At 38.6% G+C, this 17,450-nt stretch overlaps 1 protein-coding gene across 2 annotated transcripts in view; it reads left to right on the forward strand.

Moving 5' to 3' along the window:
- The window catches only part of prlhr2a (prolactin releasing hormone receptor 2a), a 35,874-nt gene extending 18,645 nt beyond the window's left edge, over positions 1–17,229 (forward strand). The window contains exon 3 of one of the 2 annotated variants that reach the window (XM_087263855.1): positions 15,781–17,229. In XM_087263855.1, the coding sequence (XP_087119981.1) occupies positions 15,781–16,423 (643 nt within the window). In that variant the 3' untranslated portion in view covers positions 16,424–17,229. 2 annotated transcript variants of the gene reach the window in all.
- The last annotated feature ends 221 nt before the right edge of the window (positions 17,230–17,450 follow it).

Genomic DNA, 17,450 nt, shown 5'->3' on the forward strand with positions numbered 1-17,450 from the left:
CCGCCGCGCCCGGTCCCGCTAGAGCGGAGAACACAACCAAAAATCACCCAGTAAACACACACACACAGCACAAAGCACACAAAACTCGTTCGTTCGTTCGTTCGCTCTCTCTCTCTCTCTCTCTCTCTCTCTCTCATACGCGCGCACTAACACACACACAAGCACCACACAGACTCTCTCTTTCTAATTCGCATAGCAATATCCGTGACATTGCTAGACAGCCCGCTCCCGTCCCAAATTAAACCCGTTACCGACCGCTCCTGCGATTTATTCGGAAATTTATTCCCGCGGCTGTCCCCGCGCCAGATTTCTGCGGCGCGGGAATACATTTCCGAATAAATCGCGGGAGCAGAACTCTAGCACGGAGCTCCATAAACAAACAGCACGCGTCGCGTTTTTAACGTGACTTTGCACGCGATAAGATAATATATCCAGTTAACCTGATACAGTACACGCGGTTACAAGTAACAAATCACAACTAAATACATTTGCAAGCTAGAGTCAACGAGGCAACAACTTTAACCGCACGTACTTACACTTGAGAAATGGAAGAAACCCATCCTGACGTCCATCAGTTACTCTTTACTGATCCTTCCTTTAACAAACTCAGATGAAGTATTCTTTGTAGCATGTAGCTTCCAGAAGTTTCCAACTGCTTGGTTATAATGCTGAGGTTTCATCTTTGGGTAGAGACTCAATATATCCATCTGCAGTGTGACTTCAATCGACCGGCATGTTTGTGTGCGTGTGTTTGTGGGTGTGCGTGTGTTTGTGGGTGTGTGTATGTCTGGGTTTCTGCGTCAGAGGGCGGGGCCTCAGGTTTGAAATCTCCCGGGTTTGCGCGTGCACGTGAATAACTTGGTTTCGTTCGTACGTCATGGCGAAACACCTAATGAGTCGGTATCAAGGCGACTCGTTTGAAGCACTATGAGTCGACTCTTTTATAGATGAATCAACCGTTTCAAACACTGTATTCTTACAGATTTAAGCCTTAGCTGGATACTTCACTTCACTTAGAGCTGTGTTACACACTACGTGGAGGGGAATTTTCAAAAACCCATAATATGGGCTCTTTAAAACTCAACTGTGCATTTTTAGTTTGTGTTGCAAAGATAATATCTATGCTTTATAATAGTAGGAACGTGTAACTAGTTTGAATCACGTTTTGTACACACTGGCATAAAATATCTCAAAGTAGGGCTGCGTGATTAATAGAAAAGTAACTGTAATCGACATTCAGAATCAATCTAATGTTTTCAGGACGATTCTTTTCATTTATTTTCCCTTTGTGTCATTTGACCCCGCTGTGGCTTAAATCTACTTCTGCAGCCACTTTGCAGCCACATCTGATCTCTGGTCAAAAAGGATGATAGACTCATTCTTAAGCTTTACTGTGCACTAGATTGACGATGATTAGAGATGACTTCAGACTAATTTATCTGCTGGTTATGTTTTTACCCATAGCATGACCAGTAAAATTGCTCTACTCTCTTTTAAAAGGGGAAAAATGTACAATGATTAGTCAACCCCTTGACAGTTTTATATTTTTGTAACAATGAGTGTTAACAACATAGATAGAGTTCCTCTTGCAGCTTTATTTTAAGAGAATAGTTACCAGGAAGAGGTCAAAACAGGTGCAAACAACAATATGAAGGGTAATCCAAAAAGGGTAAATCCAATAGACAGATAGAGGTCAGGGCTGGCAGCAAAAAAAAACAACAAAAAAAAAACAGTCCAGAATCAAAAAGGCAGAGCAAACCATGAAGAGAAGAATGACTGAAAAAGACTAAAACTAAACTGCACAATGCAATATCCCACAATGAAGGTGAGTGAGTGTGGTGCGTGAACAGTGTGTAAGGGATGCCTGATATATCAGTGGCCATATCGTTATCGGCCAATAAATGCTATTTTTAATGTTATTGTTATCGGTTCAATGACAAAATTAGGTCGATATCTATAAGCCAACAGATTATGCGTGGGTCGAACTTTTTTAGACTTATCCAGTTCCCTATAACGGAGCTTTTCTCACATTGTTTATTCCTTCAAAGTTATTTATTAACTAAGTAACAATGTTCCTTATTATTGTAGATATGCTTGATTGAGTATTATGTTTCCATCCAAAAATGCGAATGAACTTCATACACACAACTGGATTACCGCATAAAAGACGTGAAAATAAAGCAGCGTTTCCATCCAATGAGAAAAATGGAATTTGCTGCAGAAGGAGAAGCAGCGTGAATCTTTTATTTTTTTATCAGATAAATGACTTGCACCTTAGAAGGCAATCCTGACACACAGTGAATACACAGTGGTTAATATTTTAATATGTTTAATACTAAAATATTATATTGGCCTGGATTTAATGGTGTTTATCATTTCTGCTTAAAATTTATTACACTGACTATTAATGCAATTTTTCAATGTGTTAATCTACTTTTGTCCACTTTTTTAGTATAATTTTTAGTATTGTTTTTTTTTAATATCACAATGACATGACTGTTTAATAGACAGCATTGTGCACCTCTGCTTAAGATTTCACACTTTGTTTCTAAGGACTGAGATTGGGTTCCATATAATCTCTTGTAAAATGATGCTGCCAAATTTTCACTACACTGCCTTAGTCTATTAGTTTTATGTAGTATGTCACCACCGGACCTAGTTGAAAACCAGGCAGTAGGGCAGCATAATACAGAGGGCCTTATCATACTTCTATCATATATAATATTACAAAACTTATTATTTTCTAACCTACATGAATATGAATAACCATTGCTTTTATGCCTTCTTCATCTTGGGAGGCTTTCTGTTCATTCATAACAATTTGCTTTTGTATAATGTTATTATTATTTGCAGTATTATTTATTATATCCATATTTATATTTGTTCTTATTAAAAACAGGCTTAGATTTGCCCACCTGCAGGTTTTAGACCATATAGGACAAAACATGTGTTTTAGAATATAACTCAGGTTTTTGAACACACTTCATTATTATTGTTCAATTATTTTTAATAATATATTATTGTACAATTATTAACGCTTAACAAACTAAATGAATTATTTATTGACTAATTGATGTCTGTTCGTAAAGGTTTCCCTATCCACGAGAGCGAAAGTGAAAGTAGATCATTTATCCCTCATTCTCGCGCTGTAGCTGCTCTGTTTTCTTGCTAGTGAAATGCTCAGTTTTTCTACTTACATTTACTCTACGTCATGTAAATAGCAAATGCGCTTTTGGCGCTACGCAACTGGCTCTTAAAGGGAATGGGAGATGAGACTCTGATTGTTTTTTCTTAAAACACACCTATAACACATTAAGAAAATAAACTCAACCCTTTTAGACCATGCGCCACAGCGCAAAGCAGATTTTTCCGTCTTTATATTAGCAATAATTAATTCTGACATGCCCTGAAAGTGTTTGCACCCTGCGTTTTTGCGCTTTGCGCATGGACCGTCAAAATAGAGCCCAGAGAGTGAATCACTACTGATGTAATGAGGGCGGGTACTTTCACTTTTCGCTGCTACAGCCCAGTCATGTATGACTTTAATTGTTGTATTAGTCTGAATGTAAATGCCCTCGTCAGGCAGCGCTTGATCAGCGCAAGAGGATTACAAAAAAAAAAAACACACACTACTGAAGACACTTAAATGCTTGTATTTGTTGTATTTGCAGCAGCTCTGTGATGCTCCTCCACAACTTCATGCATTGGGTTAAATTAGGCTGTCTAGTCTCTGTGTTCAGTCCGTTACAATCTTGGTGGAAACCCAGACCTGCAGTCAGGCAGCATATTACAGAGAGTGAATCAAAACGCATCAAATGATCAGTAATCAAAAGAGGAAAAAAGAAAAATAGAATAAACATCTATATTTTATATTAGACACACATCTGATGCTTTTTTTGCAGCAGCTCCATGTCCACAACTTCACGCATTGGGTTAAATTAGGCTTTACAGTCTCCTTTACTTCCGTTGTTTAAGTTTAGCTGACAAAACACAACCAATCTCATGACGTCAGACACGACATTCCAAGATGGCTGCGCCCTAGGTCTAAAATCTACAGTAAAAAATGCTGTTTTCTGCTAAATGGTCACATTATTTGAGTTTTTTTAAATTATATTTTCAGCAAAGTGGAATCTAATGTACAAAATAAAGTCAACTTGACTGAGTGCTTCATTTCTCCTTTAAAGGTGCAGTAGGTGATCTACCAGAATGCGAGCATTAGCATAATAGCTACATTTTACAACCCTCCCCTTCTGTCCAAAGCCACGTCTCCTTAAAGGGCACATATGGTGAAAAATCTACTTTTCAAGCTGTTTGGACAGACATGTTTGCAAGTATAGTATATAGACCGTCATATTGTGGTAATATAAACACACACAGTTCTTTTTTTCAATTTAACAAAAAAAAAAACGGTGGACCAATTGCAGCGGTTTTCAGACCTACCGCAACTTTACGTAGGAGAGTGGTCCCCCCGCCCACCAATATGGATTGACAGCCTTGCATCACGATCATATCCTCAGTTTCTTGTTGCACGTCCGCCATTTTAAGCGTGTGAGTCAAAGCAACATCATTAAAGGAACACCCTTGCTCTATTTTTTTATGAAAAGCTCATTGGGCTCAACACAAGATCAATATTCTCGACATTATTGCTGTAATCAAAATTATTGCTTGTACCTTTTGCGTGGCGCGGCGCTGTGCATTTCGGAGTTCTGGGGGTGGGTTTCTGTCAGGGTGCACGTAGCGGAGCTTCGGGTCAGCGGCTCGGCGTTGTTGTGGGTTTCTTTCGGGGTGCACGTGGCGGAGCTTCGGGTCAGTGGCTGGGTGCAGGTTTCTGTCGGGGTGCATGCGGCGGAGCTTCGTGTCAACAGCTCGGCGCGGCGTGGGTTTCTGTTGGGGTGCACGCGGCGGCGCTTTGGGTCAGCGGCTAGGCGCGGTGCCGTTGTGTTTGCCCTGGTGTTTCTGCCACGTCACTGAGTGTGTCTGGTGTGCCATGTCGCAGCGCATTCGGTGCCTCAGTCAAAGTTAATTCAGTGTGTGTGCTTGTCTTGGTGTACAAGCTTGGCACTTGTACATCGAGACTATACAAAGACACAAATGATTTTTTACTCTCTGCTTGGTCTGTGTCCGACTCGTACATGTACGGCTGAATGCTCATCCTAGCTTAGTTTAGCTTTTCCCTCTCTGTCTGTCAGCCTGTCTGTTGCAAACACAGAGCGTGGGAGCTCTTGGCTCCGCCCTCTTGTTACGTTGGGCAGGAAGCCGAAACTGTGAAGCAACACGCCCCTAAAACAGCAAACTGTGTAAACGCCCTAAACATGACACTTTTTAACACATTATAATAAAAACATCTGAACTGTGTGTTGAACCGAACCTAAACTGGCACACTCAAAAGAACCATAATATTAATATTAAATCATAAAAAAAGGGGTAAACTATGTGCCCTTTAAGTCATAAACATGCAGACATGCACTGATTAGATTTAATATTATATTATGTCATTCACCAGTTAGAAAACTCTATGGAGACACGCAATTTATCAAGCATAGTTGCTGACAGGCCAGCGGGTGCAGGAATTATAGTTCCCCAAAACTGTCAAAGGCTGTCGCTGTTCAAAAATGAACAAATGTGTTAAATTAAATCAAACTTTACCTCAGTAAAGCTGGTTAGGCGGAAGAGCACATTTACTTATGGTTTGTTATTAAGCTAAATAAAAATTAGATCAGAAAAAAGGAGTGTTAAAAACAGAAATATCCTTTTTTCATTACACTTATGTTTATGTTACCAAGATAACTAGTGACTTTTCATTTTCAGTTGTGCTCGCCGATCCTTGTACATCGCTTGTTTTCATCTCCTTTTTCACTTGAACAACTAAACGAATGCTCAGGTCTATTTAACTGACTATATTATTGATCTATATGAGGCACTCCATGAACTAAAAAAATAGCCAATCTTCAGCCGGATGTTTTCAGTGGCTGAACAACACTTCCGTGCATATAAACCCATTCATAAACAAGAACACAGTCTACATAAGCTTTGCGTGGCTGAAATATTTTTAAAACATACCTGTCTAAAAGAAATAATTGAGCTGTGGCGCCATCCTTCAGATCATTGTTTTGAACTGCATAACATCATTGCCCTTAAGCGTGCAAAAGTAATTCTTAAATTGATTCAGGGTTGAGAAAAGTTTTGATTCTGCACTTTTAGTAGAAGCCCTTTCAGAAACAATCCTTCTTTTTTATGCATACAAGACCACGTTTGTCTTTCAGAAAGAAGTTCAGGTTCAGGAGGCATATGACGTCTCTCTGTCAGTGCTAGATGCATCCTTCACTTGTTTGCGTAAGTGACGTATGTCAATTAATTTTAAATTTGTTGACAGATAGTTTGAGATACCTGTCGTAATTGAGTAAATTGTTGGTCCGACAATATTTAATCAGATTTTTTTTTTAGTTTTATGCCTTATCCAGAATATAAAAATATGTATAAATACATGTAGATCATTTACTTTAATCATTACTATTGGAATATGAAGAGACTTTTAACCAGCACAACAAAATATGTTTCTGAAGATATAATATGTGATGCAAAATTTAGTTTTGAGTCTATTCCATACTCCAAACTGACCACCTTCTCCAATACAGATCAATGTCCTGCTTTTATCTCAAGTTTGGGCAAAGTATGAATAATGATGAAATACTTGATAGTTTAACAGAGTGGATAAATCATAAAAAATTTTAAATTGAAAAAAATTTTATCAGTACCGCAGCGATTTTACATGTGTCAATTTTTTAATTGTATAATATTCTGAAAATAGAAAGATGGAAAACTTGAACGATACATACATGCCTGGATAGAAAACCGAAATAGCAATGTCAAAATATGTGCCATATGTGAAATGCCAAGGACACCTTAAATAAACCAGAACATGTTTTCTACAATTCTGAAAATAAATTCTTGGAGTGTGTTCTCTGTTTAACTTTCTGGCTTTGTAAGAGCATTTAACCTTCACACTACCTTCTCTGTGTGGGTGTTGAAGTCAATGACGGATGACGGTACTGCATGTTTGTCAAAGAAAATGAAAAATGGGTGGTTTGTAGTACAATAGGTGCATTAAGAATCCATTTAGCTTACAGTTAAGTTTCTCTTTTTTTTTTTTTTGCACAGGCTGTCACCTCCTGTTCATTGTCTGGTGATTTGTCTTCTACCTACATTTACATATGGTCAGACCTATGTGAATACTGTTTTTGAAAGTTCCTGTAATGATTGCCAGGTTTAGATCCAAACACATTCAACTAGAGTAGAAGAGGGTCAGGGAAAGGTCTGTCCATTGAAAGTAAGCACACTACAGCCTCTTATCAATTGAAAATACAGTTGTACTTCTACCTGAACTCTATTTACCAATATGTCTTGTGCTGATTACTCTCCCGCCTGATCAATATTATATTGACTATTTTAGACACACATAGCTAACCCTGAGTGTTTTTCTGATTATGAATCTGTTTTGCTGCTTCCTAATTCACATCACATACTACCCATCCTAAATAATATTAGAAAATAGAATTAGTATGTCTGGTAGTGATGGAAAGTTTTTTTTTTTTTTTTTTTTTTTTCCGTGAACTGGATAATTTGGAAAGTACATTTCAATAAACTAGTTTAAAAAAAAAAAAAAAAAAAAAAAGATCACTGATTCTTTAACACTACAACACAATGACGTTGTCTGCAATGTTTTAACGGCAATCCTCCCATGTTAGGACTCAACATATCAAAAGATATATAGTCAGCATTCATAATTTCAGTAATTAAGACATCACCAAGTTTTAAGATGTTGCGCAGGCTCAATCAGTTTAGTAAAGATGGTACTATGCTCCTGTGTCAGTTTGGTAAACAAAACCATTATTCTTACTGCCCACCTACAACTGCTACAATATTTTGCCCTAAATCACTCATGGAAAAGTTGGTGAAGACTTTACAAACTTTGAGTTTACCCAACTCTGAATCACTTTCACTGGCTCTTAATTGAGCACCTTAGTCATTACCTCCAAGCAATCCCAAAGCAAGATTTTGCCAAGACTACTCTGAAAAGTTTGATGGAACTCTGTTTGTTTCTTTACAAGTTTCAAATAAATTTTATTTATATAGCACGTTTAAAACACAAGACTGGCTAAAGTGCTTTTTCAAAATCAAAAAATCTAGAAATACTAAACGAATTAAAGCTGCAAGCAGCGATGAAAGGCACCTTGTACCCGAGCTCACCGCGGCCCGCTGGCCTTAGGATGACAGAGAACAGTGGACAAGAATAATTTAAGCTAATAATTGTCAAATATAAAATAAAATCTGAGAAAACCACAGATTTATGACAAACTTCCTTCTGTCAGCAGGTGACGCTATGACTGTAACATGATATTGGCATGCAGATGTCATCAGGAGAGAAATTTTAGCGAACATGAATTTTAAGGCTGATCAGATATTGTGTGGCTGAGTTATAAGCCATACCTTCTCTTTCATGGCGAAACACTGAACTTTGTCAGTCCGCCACAGACACGCCCCCTTCGATGGAAACTCTAAATCAAGGGTGCTCAACCCTGTTCCTGGAGAACTACCTTCCTGCAGATTTCAGTTGCAACTCTTATCAAACACACCTGTTTGTAATTATCAAGTGCTGCTCAGGTCCAATTATTTGTTTCAGGTGTGTTTGTTCAAGGTTGGAGCTGAACTCTGTAGGAAGGTAGATCTTCAAGAACAGTGTTAAGCACCCCTGCTCTAGACCAGTGGTCACCAAATTTGTTCCTGGAGGTCCTGTGTCCTGCAGATTTTAGCTCCAACCCTAATCAAACATACCTGAACAAGCTAATCAAGGTTTTACTAGGTATACTTGAAACATCCAGGCAGGTGTGTTGAGGCAAGTTGGAGCCAAACCCTACAGAGACACCAGCCCTCTAGGCCCGAGATTGGTGACCCCTGCTATAGATCTTCAAAAATTCACATCACAAAGACCTTTGGATTATACTGACAAAACGGATTTAACCTGATGAAATTTCTAGGAGGAGTTTGCTACACTGTAAAACATGACATTTCATCTTGCCAGCAGGGGGTGCTATAACTGGATATTGACATGTAGGATGTACAAGACTGTTATCAAACGTGAGGATTTTGAGGCAGATTGGACAATGCATGCCTGAGTTATAACAACTTTCTATTTTGTGGCGAAACATCAAAGTTTGTGAGGCCGCCACGGGCATGCCTTCGATGAAAGCTCTAGATCTTTGCAATTTAACATCAACAAGGCCTTTAGATGACAATGCCCAATTCTAGTGTTGGTCTGATAAATTCCTTAGGATGAGTTTGTTAAAATACAATGCCTGAAAATTGGCTATAACTGCACTTTGTCAGCAGAGGAACTTAAAAATATGTGACTTCCTGTTCGGTTTCGTATTTTGCTCCAAGATACTTTTTTGTAAGTATTGGCATGTTTGATGTGTGTGCCAATATTAAAAATAAAATAAAAACAGAAATATGACATGGAACAAAAAAATATACAATTTCTGTGTAGAGTTTGCATGTTCTCCCTGCATTTGCGTAGGTTTCGTCCGGGTGCTCCAGTTTCACCCACAATCCAAAGACATGCAGTACAGGTGAATTGGGTAGGCTAAATTGTCCGTAGGGTATGAGTGTGAATGAGTGTGTGTGGATGTTTCCCAGTGATGGGTTGCGGCTGGAAGGGCATCCAATACATTAAACATGTGCTGGATAAGTTGGTGGTTCATTCGCTGTGGCGACCCCAGATTAATAAAGGGACTAAGCCGAAAAGAAAATAAATGAATAATAGTCAGGCTACCATTGAGATCTCCACTGGCAAGTTATTCCAGAGGCGTGGACCAGTCACTAACAAGGCTGATCACCTATACACTTCAATCTGGACTCTGGTCGTGTAGCTCCTGCTGTGGCTCACACATATCACATGGAGTTCAAGGATAAATCCTTCACCATCTGTGAGGAGTTCTGAATGGGCCAGGAGAAAAAGCAGTTGGCCTATGCTTACAGCACACTCTTCATCACATATGTCCTTTCACTGTGTGCTCTCTGCATCTCTTATTTGTGCATTTCAACGAAGCTTTGTAATTGCGTGGTACCAGGCCATCAGATCAAAAGCCAAGCAGAGGCCCAGCGAGCTCGCAAATGCAAGACATTTTGCTTGGTGTCTTGGTCATTGCTTCTTTTGGGATCTGCTGGCTGCCAATAAGAAGTCAGTTAAGATTGCCCTTTTCTCCACTGCCTCCACTTTTAACGGTCCTGAAATGGGGGAAAAGGTGTAGCATGGTGCATGATTTCATTCTTTAGAAACCGTTTGGATTGTCAAAAGACAGGCATAGCTAACGAAATGAATTGATTAAAGTGTATGAGGTCAAATGCATTTTTACAAAATAATGAAGTGCACAGATGCATTATTTATAACAAGACCAACTATATACATATAATAATAAAAAGTGCACTTTAAAAAAGTTTCTGTTCACAAGATCTGAGACTTCTCGAGGGGGTATATTGGTGCAGCAGTTCAGATAAATAGATGGGTGCATTAGATGAAAGGTTCTTGACATAGTATAAGTTTAAATAGACACACACACACACACACACACACACACACAATCCTGTTTTTTAAAAGCGCTGAAAATACATTCAACCCGACTTTCTAAAGCTTCAAATATTTGATGCTGTCCAAAGCTTCAAATCCCAAATTATAATATTTGGACCAGCCCTAGAAATTATATGTAAACATGTTGTTATTGCACCAAACAAATAATGCACTTTTCATTGTCTACCTGGTGATATTATCTATATGCCAATCTTATTGCTTATATGCCAATTGATATATAATATCTATGCCAACCTTACCTCATGTTAACACGTCCAGTGGTTAAACTGAGAGACTTAAACAGGAGATCGATTGCTTTATGAGGTCTTACTGGCATAGAAATCAGCTGAATGGAGAAAGAATTTGTTCTGGACTGAGTACACGCAGAATTCACTATGGAAACCATCCACTGGACTACACCTCTTTTCTTGTTTTTTTAGAACCCAATAACCTGCCTGCTGTCAATGAATGGTTCAGAAAGAGTAAATCCACCTTATGCATGAACCAGCATGAACAGAAGGAACAGACAGACAGACATCCCTACTTAAGATCACTTAAACTCTGAAAAGGGTGGATAACCTAAATGAGGCCTGGGTTCCGTGACCTCCAATCTCACCCATGTTTATTTACATTGAACTTTCACCTGCTCTTGCTCTTGTCTGCTGTGATCTGACCCTGCCTCTTTATCGTACTTATGTTTATAATACACATTTTCCAACAGACAATCACTCCTATGATCCTTTGTTAAACTCAGCTCAAAACCAATTATTTATTCATCAACAAGTCAGCTGATGTTCCACTTTAGATTGAGAACATCGAGTTATGTCAAAATGACATGACAAGACCAAGTTTAGTGGTACATTTCAAATTAATAGAACAATATTAAGAATCCATGTGATTTTTCTTTTAAATCTGTTTTCAATTTGTTGTTGCCTATTATTGGATTATAATTATTTTATAGTTTTGTCAAGTACTCAAAAATCAAACTTATTTTGAAAGTTTATTATGTAAAATTAAGCTTATATTTGATACAATAATGGTGGAATTGTGATGTTCATGTTAATTTCCTCATACTCTGAGACAGCAATCACAGTTAAAACCAAGCTAGCTGTAAAAAAAAAACAGCAACAGCTTCATCCATTTACACATAGACATGAAAAACATGCAGGTATAGAGAATTAGAATCATCAGTGCATTGGATTATTTGTAGCTCTCGTCATGTTATGAGACACCCAGGAGCACATATTAATCACAATTCACCACAGAAAAAAAGATAGATTGCTTTGTTTATTTTTGATTCTCTTTGACTAAAATAAAACAACAATTAAAACTCTTCTCACAAAAAAAAAAACAGCTCAATCGCACATCTTGGGTCCAGCCTTGTATACTAAATAAGGCACTGATATAACTGCTAAAATAATAAATACTCCACCTTACAAAAGTCTTGTTGTCTATGCCAGTTTTAAGATCAACAAATAATAACTTCTAGTTGATCATTTGGAAAGGTGGTAGAAGGTATATTTTTCTGATGAATCATCTGTTGAACTGCATCCCAGTCATCACAAATACTGCAGACGACTTATTGGAACCCACATGGACTCAAGAGTCTCACAGAAATCAGTCAAGTTTGGGAAAGGGAAATCATAGTTTGGGGTTACATTCAGTATGGTGACATGGTAACATCAACAGCATGAGGTATCAAGACATTTGTGCTGCCCATTACATTACAAACCACAGGACAGGGAAAATTCTTCACCAGGATAGTGCTCCTTCTCATACCTCCACATTAAAGTTCCTGAAAGCAAAGAAGGTCAAGGTGCTCCAAGATTGGTCAGAACATGAACATTATTGAGCATGTCAGGGGTAAGATGAAGTAGGAGGCATTAAAGATAAATCCAATGTAATGGGCAGCACAAATGTCTAACTATCTCAGGCTGTTGATGTTGCCATCCACTCTGCAGATCTCTTGCATGCCCTCATACTGAATGTAAGCCCAAACCATAATTTTTCCTTCACCAAACTTGACTTATTTCTATGAGAATATTGGGTCCATGTGGGTTCCTATAGGCCTATTTCAGTATTTGTGATGGTTGGGATGCAGTTCAACAGGCCATTTATAAAAAAAAAAAAAAAACTACCTTTTGCCACTTGATCAACTAAAAGTCAAATTATATTTGTTGCTCTAAAAACTGGGATCGATGAAAAGACTTTTGTCAGGTAGTGTAGAAATAAAACCGCTACGGTGGAATCCTGCTTGTTCTGTAGATGGTCTGCATGCTTTAACCTTTCACATAAGCAGATCTGTTTCCTTCCTATTGAAGGAAATAGAAAGGGATCTTACCAACCCAGGCTCTTTGTGAAAACGTAGCCCTGCGTAGCCCTGCTGTGGAGCGACCATCCGTCTGACTGGCTGGCTGAACGACTAAACGATCGACCGGGCGGCCAGCCAATTCTTCCTCCTCCTCCTCCTTCCCTAAACCCAAGCGACGGTTTGCAAAAGCCGTCCAGAAAAAAAAAAAGCAAAAACCCTCGTCTTTGATTTCGACCGCGTTTTCAGATCTCGCCACGTTCTCGCCCTTATTTTTTGGATTCTGTTTTTCATCTTACCTGATTTCTGGAACCACTCTTCCCCGGACTCGATCCCGGTCGTCCCCGCAGCCAGCTCCTCCTCCTCCTCCGGGCCTTTGCTCCGCCAAAGTAACGCTGCGAGCTAAGCGGACAAACTGGTAGCAGCGGGAAAGCCCTCCACTCGGAGGCGAGCCGTCAGCCGGCGAGCACGAAGAGGAGGAGCGGAGCGGCGCCACACCGCCCCGCAGCGTTCGCTCGAAAAAAACTAAACGCGGCCATACGTACCTCCGGCCACGTAAATCGCGGTCTCCAGAAACGTCCGCGGGGCTATGTTTCCAGAATGAGCTTGGGTTGGATCTTCCTATTCAGCTCTTCTGCTTAAAAAGTCCATCATTTAAATAGCAAATAGGGGCATGTGCAGTTTAATTTAGCATGTGCTAAATTATTTATTCATTCATTCATTTTCTTTTTGAATTTTTTTAATCTGGGGTTGCCACAGCAGAATGAACTGCCAACTTATCCAGCATATGTTTTACATAGTGGATGCCCTTACAGCTGCAACCAATCACTGGCAAACATCCATACGCACTCATTCCCACACATACACTACAATTTAGCTCACTCAATTCACCTGGACCACATGTTTTTTAGAGTTGTGGGTGAAACCGGAGCACATGCAAACTCCACACAAAAATGCCAACTGACCCAGCCGAGGCACGAACTATACAACGAGATTTGGCCCCTACTGTATATCATATATTTTTGAACTTCTATCATTGTTTTGCAGTCGCGTCTAGCAACTTGTGGTTTTGACCCACCACCAAGTCGATAAGTACTGCACACAGATTGGTTTTACTTTTATTTTCTCTCAGTGTACGGTCGAAAGTAACGCACATGCGTTTTAATACTCTGGCTTAAATGTTGAAATACATGTCCGTAAGTGCTCTATTTTTACTAAAGGTCTATTTTTATACCATTCAAGAGTCATTTGATTATTATTAGTTTTAGTCCACCTATATTGTGTTGTACAAACACTTCTTCATGGCTTGCTGATGATGTAACTAATATGATAAATTTTAAGAATATTTGATTTAAATGGTCTCAAATAGATTTTCCTCATATGGTTATTATTATTTGCATATAAACTATGTAGAGAAGTAAAATTGTACTGCTAGTTAAATTGAACTTGTTACAGTAATTGTGAATATGTATATACTTTCCCCCTATTTGTTGTAGTTCACAAAAAAAAAAAAACACACAACAATTGGCAGTAAAGTCACTTACGTTACCCAAACTGCTTTCTGCTGTCTTTACGCTACTGGGACAATAAAAGTGGATGGGACAGATAAATAATTATTATGCCTATTATTTAGTATTATCATAGCAATTTAAACTACCCTTTCAATATGTACAACAAGAAACAAAGAGCTGGAGATTTGACTGCATATACACCATGGAAGAATGACTGTGTGTGTCTAATGCTCAGCCATACACACAACAACCACAGATACAGTATATTTATCAGGCTTGCGTTTGCACTACCAAGGTTACCCTTTCGGTGGGCGTGGTGTATGACAAAGTTTCAGTCGCATCATTCTCGCTTAAGGAAATGTCTACAGTAAAGCTGTACGGGTCGCTCACATATCATATGAAAAACACTTCTCACAAAACAGACACTTTGCACACATAAATACTTCTGTATAAATGTTTATTACCAACTTTTCTATGAACAGGATTTGATTATAACTGCAGATCAACGACAGTGCGAAATATCCTACTGCAATGTCTGTAATTATATAAAATAAATAAATAAATAGATAAATAAATAAACATATAAATGCTTACAGCCCCTTATAGTCACCGATATGTTACCAACTACTGACGAACTACACACAGCAGACATTTCATCCTTAATTAGGTTAAAAAAACAACACTAATTATAGTCTACAGTCAGTGAAAACCTTTTATCTGTGTCTGTAATCTTCAGCAGCACATGTAGCCTCTGTTAGAGAGTCATTCCATCATTCTGAGTTCAAATTAGTCAAAAAGGTGATAATAATAAATAAAACAAGGCAGTTTGTTCAGGTTTGCTGAAGAAATAACGTGCTCTTTTTTTCCCGGCTTTCCCTTTGTTTTTTCGTGCTTCACTCTTGCGTCTGTCCTTTTCTTTCTGAACGTGTCACTCTCGCATTTGTCAGTTTCTGACAGGATCGTGTTTCAAAAGCACGTCAATAATCAAGCGCACGTCATTATCATCAGCTCAAAAAGTTTGTTATTTCAGATATAGACGCGCGGCGAGCGCAAGGAAGAAAGCGAAACCGCTCGCACGTCAGACTGGCTCGTAAAAAAACTGCGTGGCACAGGGTAGATTCTGCTCTACTCCATGGCTGTGTGGCTGAACACATTTTTATTGCATTGTGTTCCATTTTGGTGAAAGAGATGGTTTTAGTTTAAAAGTCATGTAGGGTGGCATGAGGGAAATGATGCAACTTTATTTATTCAATTATTCAATTATTTATTTATTTATTTATTTTTAGTATGAGAAAGAGGTGTATCTTGTCCCCTAAAACTGTCTTTTTAACTTTTAGATACTACGCCACAGTTCATCCTCTAAAGAAGCGCATTTCAGTTCTGGCCTGCACATACCTTCTCTCAGGGATCTGGATTTTGTCCTGTGGTCTGGTAGCTCCTGCTGTGGCTCACACATACCACGTGGAGTTCAAGGACGAAGGTTTCACCATCTGCGAGGAGTTCTGGATGGGCCAGGAGAAAGAGCGGCTGGCCTACGCTTACAGCACGCTGTTCATCACATATGTCCTTCCACTGTCCGCTCTCTGCATCTCTTATTTGTGCATTTCGGTGAAGCTTCGTAATTGCGTGGTACCAGGCCATCGGACCCAAAGCCAAGCTGAGGCCCAGAGAGCTCGCAAACGGAAGACATTTCGCTTGGTGTCTCTGGTCGTCGCTGCCTTTGGGATCTGCTGGCTGCCAATAAGCGTCTTTAATGTTCTTCGGGATATTGACATAGATCTGATTGATAAGCGCTACTTTCTGTTGATACAGCTGTTGTGTCACTTGTGTGGAATGAGTTCATCTTGTTGCAACCCATTTTTGTATGCATGGCTGCATGATCGGTTCAGGGCAGAATTACGGAAGATGTTCACCTGTCATCGGCGGATTGGCATTGGGATACCGGCAAACAACTGTGCCACCGCTAGTGTTGTTCTTTGACAGAAAAAAGAGGGCTTAGTTAGTTCAAAGACCACTAATGCTTGAAGAGAAACAGTACACATTTGTCTTGGCTAGATCTATACCATCTGTAAGGTTCCTCCACATGCATCTTGTTCTTGTCGGACACAGATGGTCATTCTTGGATGTACAAGCCCTGCCTGGTGGTGAAAAAGTGGTTGGACAGAGCCACAAGATTTCAACATTCTGTCTATGATTTGGATATCAAGAAATCTTGCTTTGGATGCTGATTTCATCACGAAGAAAACAGAAACAATGAACTTCTGACACCCATCTTTTTTTTTTTTTTTAAAAGCAAAGACTAAGCCTTAATGGTGAAGTACATCTTAAATAAATGCATTTTAGATGACTTGAATACATAAAGTATATGAATAAATATGACAGTATATTTTCATTCAAATATATTTGCTGTCACAAAATCAAATTTAGAATTAAAAAGACGCAGCTTAAAAATATTTAATACATTAAAACCCTTTGCTAATTGCTTTTATATGCTTTTGCGCTTGTGATAAAGTGTGCAGAAATATGCAATCTTATTGTATTTATATACAAAGCAAATGTTATTTTTATTTTATATGCAATAATATGATTCTGTGAATATTTTGCCATGTAACTGTTCATTGTTGAAACAAAAATCCAATATATTAATTGTCCTGAAGCAAAAAAACAACAACTAAAAAGTGTTCAAAAGTATCAACCTGCGAGTTTCTTTTGGGATATTTAGTAATTATCATTGTAGTTCTGTAGAAATGTATGTGCAATGTTGCCTCAATAAAAAATGTCTGGATAAGCAGTTTTTTATATTGATGTTTAATCTATCTAATTGAAGGATGAGGAAAGTCCTAATATTTTGTGTTATTCATTCAAAAATTCACAGTAAATTGATTATTTACAGACAAATGAAGGAATTGTTTAAAATATAATACTTGTTTTGGTAAATGAATGCAGTGTGAGAAAACCAAAATGATTGAAATTTAGTCAACCTCCAAGTAGTAGTGTTTGTGATACA

Source organism: Danio rerio, chromosome 8, assembly GCF_052040795.2.
Source record: "Danio rerio strain M-AB ecotype USA chromosome 8, GRCz13ab, whole genome shotgun sequence".
NCBI classification, from domain to species: Eukaryota; Metazoa; Chordata; class Actinopteri; order Cypriniformes; family Danionidae; genus Danio; species Danio rerio.